The 7,093-nt window shown below is 31.3% G+C and overlaps 1 protein-coding gene across 1 annotated transcript; it reads right to left on the reverse strand.

The window, feature by feature from the left end:
- Positions 1-2,510: 2,510 nt before the first annotated feature.
- Positions 2,511-6,862, reverse strand: LOC107844640 (aluminum-activated malate transporter 8-like). Its single transcript, XM_016689008.2, has 6 exons — positions 6,602-6,862; positions 6,226-6,366; positions 5,493-5,765; positions 4,754-4,881; positions 4,256-4,399; positions 2,511-3,008 (listed from the first exon to the last, which is right to left on the reverse strand). Exons 1-6 carry the CDS (start codon positions 6,837-6,839, stop codon positions 2,511-2,513), a joined length of 1,422 nt encoding a protein of 473 aa, XP_016544494.2. The 5' UTR covers positions 6,840-6,862.
- Positions 6,863-7,093: the final 231 nt, after the last annotated feature.

Below are 7,093 nucleotides of genomic sequence, written 5' to 3' on the forward strand. Positions count from 1 at the left end.
GAAAGACCTTTAGATCGATCTCTGAGAATGTCAAGGCTAAACATGTTATGGGTGCATGATGTTTCATATGTTGGGCATTATTTTCAAAAAAAATGAATGAAAAAAAAAGAATGAATGAGTAAAAATGAGAGAATCTTATTGGTGAAAACCCTTTTGGGCACCATAAGTCGACAGTGAGCTGAGAAATAAATGAAAATGAGATAGGCGTTGGCAAAAACCCATTGAGGTTCCACAAGCCAAAGAAGGATAGTAATTTAGAGTGAATAAATTCAACAATGACTCAGTTTCAAACTCAATAAGTGGGCAAAAGTTGAGAAATGATTGATGTGGGTAGATCTGGATGTTTGATTCAAAATGCATGTCATAATCACCAGAATCGATTTCCATATTCAGATAAGTTTTGTCTTTGTTTTGAGAAAGAGATGCCTATTATCTTTTTTTTTAATTTTATTTTAGTTTTCGATTTTTTGTGTCCTTGACATCAAACGGAGGGATGGAGTTGGAGATAACATCTTTGTAGGAAGGTTTGGAATCCATAAACGGTGGAAGCAGCAGCAGAAAAGAGAAAAAACAGCAGGAAAAGGAAAGGTTAGAAAGAGGAAGGACCTTCTCTCTCTACAGATTGCTCTTTCTTGCAAAGTCACTTTTGTGACAGATTATTCTGTTCATAATAAATTTATGACAAACTTTATAATTTTTGTCACGAATTTGTGACAGAATTGTGATGGATTATTATTTCGTCTCAAATTTGAGACGAGACTGTGACAAATCATTATGTACGTCACAAAATTTGTCCAAATTAGTTAATTTGTCACAATTTTATGGAAAACTTGTATGTCATAAGTATTCTTTGACAATTTTATATATTTTTGTTAGTGAATATATATATATATATATATATATATATATATTTTTGTGAGAGAAGAAAAAAGTCAATTTTATCTAAACATTGTAGAAAGTTATAAATGTGATTGTCACACATTCTTATGCCGTTGTCGTGATTACAATTAGTGAATTTTTATTTGATTGTTAGATAAAATTGAATGATTTTATCTTTATTAATTTGATATGTTGCTGATAATCATCTATTTACACGTGCCTAGAGGCTAAAAATACCTTTTAAAGTTTCACAGGTGCATTAGATTTTTCTTCCTTGCGTAATTTCGCAGTGGCTTCAACAAAAATTAGAGAAGCAAGGTCGTAATTAGTGGCGGGCCAATATCTTAATTAAGGGGTTCAAAATTGAAAAATGTAAACAAAAGAACTAGTCGAAGGGGGTTCAATGTTTGCTATAAATACATGAAAAATAATTTTAAGCTTGTATAAATGATATAATTTTTTGCCGAAGAAGCTTGTATCACTATTAGCTAGCTCCGCCCCTGATCGTAATCACTAGGTAATAGAATTATGCGTTTAGCCATAAAGTTGGCACCCTAATCTAACTAGTAATTTAACTTTATTTCTATACTTATAATAATTTAATTTGCGATCCTTATCAGATTTATTCCTCCACTGGTAAGCATCATTAGTGTTGCAAAAAGGAAAACTTAGGTAGCCATTTTTACTTTACAGATTTTTGGTACAAGTCGTACAGAAGTACATCATTTTACACTCATTTAATATATTAATGTTATGGTTCACTCAAAGTCTCAACTAATACTCAATAATTGTTGTCTCAGAAAGTCACCAATAAATCAACTCATCAATCTTCCTTCTAAAAGAAAAAGAAAATCTTTTGTTGTCCTCTGCTTTGATTTCTCTCAGCAAATTACTTGATATCTTTTTCATATAGTATGTTAAAAAATGTCCTCTTCGATTTAATGTAAATTATGTTAAAAAATGTCCTCTTCGATTTAATGTAAATTAGAAAAGTAGACTTTGTTATACTTTTCTCTTTTACTTGTAATGGTTGTATAGTTATCCCTTCTAAATTGTGTGCACGTTTTAGGACTTATTTTGTTTAAACTGTTATTTCATTATTTTTAAGTAATTTATCATCTATTTTGTCTTGTTATAATCATGTTCATATCGTCGATAGGCTATTAATCACTTGCCAGTAGACTCAAATCTTTTAATTTAATAGTTAATCTTTACTTCAGATTTTAAGTTAAACAATGAAGAAAGACATAAACGCTAATATATACAATTGTTAAAAAAAGAAATAGATCGAGAGCAAAAGCAAATTACTTAATGAAAAGAAAAATAACAAAAAGTTGCTTCTATCAAGAAGCTACATAGTACTCATGTCTCATCATATACAACCTACCTAAGTTGCTCGAATCCTCTAAAGATCATATCGCATTCATGATGAATTTTTCAAAAATACATCATTATTTTTGAAATATTCAAAATTCATTAGCGTCATTTTTAAAGAATTCGAACAGCATAAGATACAGCTAAACTAACTGAAAAAACAACTTAACTTAGAAGGGAAAGTTTTTACTACTCAAAAAAGTTCGTTTTCACTTTCCCTCCTATTACTATTCTCATCCAAATATTTACATCTCTTCCTATTTCCCCGCAGGGGGTTTGACCTCCGGCGCGGAATATGCCACCGCAGCACCACCTTCAATGTCATCGACATCGATGACCGGCTTCACTATTCCGCGGTGGAGCAACTGGTGGTGCTGTGGTGGTGGTAGTGAAGCTACAGAAACTTCGTTATTCTTTGCTTTCATAAAATGTGCTTGAACGGATAGCTCCTCAACAGCCTCCAAGATTTTTTCGAGGCAATTGATGACATCAATGAGTATAGATGCCACTGTTATTGCTGGAAATATTTGTAAAAGGTCTAGTTTGTTGGAGTATAAGAGTGTTTGTGTGGTGGTTAGGATGATTTTGAAGTCGTCGACGGCGGCTTTCGAGTAGTGGAGATGGGTTGCTGAGGAGGAGGAGGATGGTTGTGTCATGGTTGTGATGGAAGTTGATAGTTCTTTTAGGACTTTGCTTGATTCTATGCTCATTTTTTTGCATGCATCTTGTATGTTTTTGTGGAACTCGGTTGGTGCCTGAAAATAACAAAGAAGAATTGGATACGGTGCGCAGAATATCTCGCATTAACACGTTACAGAAAGGACCGCATTAATACTTAAACAAGTGTAATATAGATGGTTTATCCTCCTAGCTAATTATGCAAGTAATAGTGTGTTGTGACATATAGCTCATATAAAATAATTTTAGAGTTGCTTTAAGGCTTCTTTTGTAAGTGTAGAAAATTTGTTGTCTTATTATAAGATGACTTTTTAAATATTTACTAGAATAAATAAGTAACATTTCATTATAGGTGAAATAATTAAGCTAAAAATGCATTGATCACTAGATAAAACTTGCATGCATACTACTTTTAAACTCACGATACGGTGCTACCGTGAGAAAATAATGACACAAAATATATGGTTATTATTAAAACGAACTATTGCGTTTTAATCGTATGTGACGCTGTTTGATTAAAAGGAAATTAAGAAAGTAAAAAAATTTAAATCTATATAACAAGTAGTTTATATTTGTGTGACTTTAAATCATTTCAATGAAGTATAACATTAATTAAAAAAGTATAAGAAAATTTAAATCTCTAAAACAAATCGTTTAAAGTTCTGTGACTTTAAATTATTTCAACGATGAAGTATAACATTTTTTTGGGCAGACTAAATACAAATATATGACGCATAATACATACATGCGCAGTGGAGGAGCCAAAATTTTCATTGAGGGGTTCAGAAGTAAATATACATATTAGTCGAAGGGGGGTTCAACATCTACTATATATACATAAAAATATTTTTGATCATATAAAAATAGTATAATTTTTTGACCAAGGGGTATAAAAATATTTTTAATCATGTAAAAATAGTATAATTTTTTTAGGTTCGGACGAACTCTGAAGTCTGAATTGAATGTGGCTCCGGCACTGTACATGCGTCGACACATGGAATACTAAAAATAATTCTTTTTTAAGTTAGAGAATTCAGAATATTCTTCACTAATTCATTTGTTTTAAGAATATTCTTCAGTAACTCCTTCGATATGGACAAAATTGACCTTAAAAAAAAAATAGGAGGAGGAGGAGGAGCCTTCCATTTTTGGGAATGAATCGTGTTTCACCATTATGATATCACTTTGAATTTTGAAAGCAATTATATACGTGATCATGTCAGACTTTTTTTTTTTTTAATATAGTAGTAGTATGCTTAGTGAAAGTATTAATTTTATATTATAATTAAGTTAAATAGTAGTACTATATATAATATTTATATACCTGAGGCTTGGAATTAAAGTAACCACTAAGTGCTTGAAGATGGCATGCACATTCTCTAGCAAGGACACCAATCTTTAAGTATTGCTTCCATGGATGACGTAGCCTGAAACATCCATGACCAGGCTCCCACCATGCAAAATTTGCCTGAATTTATCATACAATATAATAATATCCTTCAGTATAACATGTGATGTGTGAACTAGATGCATCGGGTATTTCTCAATGGTCGGGTAGTGAGTTTGGGTTAATTATTTAAAAAAAAAATGAAAAAGGGACAGATATAACCCCCGAACTATGATAAATGGTATGTATACCTTTCAGCATACTTTGGGTACACATATGTCTCTATCGTTATTGTGAGGGGCATATACGTACCATCTCATTAACGGTAGGGGGCATGTGTGCACCCAAAGTATGACGGGGGATATATATGTATCATTTATCATATTTCGAGGATATATTTATCCCTTTGCTGATTATGAAATCTTTTTAACTCACCAAAGATTCCTCACTGGCCTTAGAATTAAGGACAGTTTTATAGGCTTCAAGGAATCCCTTTTTATCTTCCTTAGAGTTCTTTCCACTTTGATCATTCTCTGAAAAGCTGAAATATTCACTTCCAAAACCTGCAAAAGAATATTAGAATGTATATTCATTAATTTCTTCATTCTTTTTGCCCCACATGGATCACACAAAATGAATTTTACTTGCTACACTATTTTTTTTACTAGTCTGTTAAAATAGAATCCTAATTACTTATCTTTTTATACTCGTAAATAGATTAGTTTAAATTTCTTATTTTACCATGAGTGACATGTTTTATAGTTACAAAAATGTCACGGTCGTCAGGTTTAAGGCCACGAGTTCCAAAATCCTCTGTGTTTTAAACTATTTACAGAGTCAAATATCATCACATACATAAGTTGAAATAAAAGAATAACTGATATGCATTGACATTGCAAAATTTTTATATAAAGTATATATCATATGTTGTAGCAAGTAATTTGTCTAGTTCGTTCTATAGCTAGGTAACTAGCCTCACTTTTTTTGTGAATAATTATACTAGTAACTTAATAACGTAATACGTAAAAATCCCCACCTTTATTGTGTATCATTTTATACTCAAATCCCATACCATTAACTCTCTTGTATCGTTTCAATTTTATCGAATGTTCCCAAAGAAACAAAACGCATATTTAAGTAGTATGCTATAAAATGAAGAAGAAGATTCACTGACCTTCTAAGAATGTTGCAAGTTTCTCAAGATGACTAGAAATTAACTTATGAAGATCTTCTCCGGCCCAAACGGGACAAATAACTAAGGAAACTATCATGCACGTGGCAGCCCCAATAAGAATGGTTGACAGACGTTGATGAGCCAATTCTAATATTTCGTCTACACGATAACCGGATACGGTCACCATACTGAATGTCAATACAAATATCAAGATCCCATAGTCATATCTCCTCTTCATGTGAGGGAAAAATCTTGTAAACGTAGCTAGTGCACCTGTATACGTTCAAAATATAATTAAGTAAATAAAAATTTCATTGAAAATTAAAATTAAATAATGTCGTAGATGTAATTAAGTTAGGTCAAACTTTCTTATTTTAGTATTTGAAGCTTAGTTGAAATTAGAATTCAACAATGATCCTTTCTGAAAGCTCAATTTTTTAAATTAGATGATCACACGCTTTAACACTATAACTAGGTGATGCCATTAGTCGCTTTTTTGGTTCGAGCTTATCTGAAGTTAAGACTTTTAACGTAAAATATAAATTTATGTGTTAAAAAAAATTTATGAATGTCCATCCACACCTCTCTTTTTCTTTCTTTCTTTTTTTTTTTTTTTATTTTTGGTAAAATGAGATTGAATTTACTTTTTAATTATATTTTCTTCATTATTCTTTCATGAAGCTAATTATGGATTATAATAGTAATATGTTTTGACTTGCATAATATATCCTACCTAGTGTAAAGACCAAAAAACCCAGAACAATGGGCTCCCCTTCTTTCCCAAACAAGTCAGCAAAATATTTTGCTCCAACACCTAATGCCCCAGCTGTCAATGTTGCAAACCCTCTGTTTAAACACTTGCACAAAGTTGCACCTAAAAAAACAAATAAAAAAAATAAGTAATATCTCTAAAATTCAAAATGTATGTTGAAAATATTAGGTGATTTTCATCTATCTGTCTAAGCTTTATCGGATAAAATTATATGAGATTGTTGTTGGTGAAAGTTAACAGATACTGCATAAAATTAGTTAAGCTGCAGACAAGCTAAATCAAATATCATGATTATCGCAACAAAAATAAATAGGAATAAAACATAAAAAAAACTTGCCTGCAGTGAATTCAAAAACAACGACCACGGTTAAAATAGCCCAAATTGCTGATTGTCCAAAGCCATCATAAAGAGGCCTATAATAATAAAACATGGAAACTAAAGTGAGAGCCAGTCCCACTTTAAATGCATGCCAAATTTTTCTTGGATCGTCATTTCCAATTTTCTTTGTTTTTTCCACAATTTCCACAACTTTGTCTTTCACCTTTCTTGGAAAATCCAAGATATGGGAAATCATGACATTGGTTTTTGGGGGGCTTGTTGAATTATTAATCTCCATTGAAAATGGATGATTAATTTGAAAAATTATGGCAAAGTTTGAACAAAGGTGTTGTTATTGTGGAGAAGAAATTAAGAAGTGTGCACTATATGGAGTAATATGCCAATAAGATAAGCTAAGTGTAATTATTTATAGTTAGCTAGAAAAGTTGTGTGAAATATTTTTTATTCATTTACACATGAAAATGTGTCTCTTCTTAGATGATAGATCTT

Source organism: Capsicum annuum, chromosome 10 (assembly GCF_002878395.1).
Source record: "Capsicum annuum cultivar UCD-10X-F1 chromosome 10, UCD10Xv1.1, whole genome shotgun sequence".
NCBI classification, from domain to species: Eukaryota; Viridiplantae; Streptophyta; class Magnoliopsida; order Solanales; family Solanaceae; genus Capsicum; species Capsicum annuum.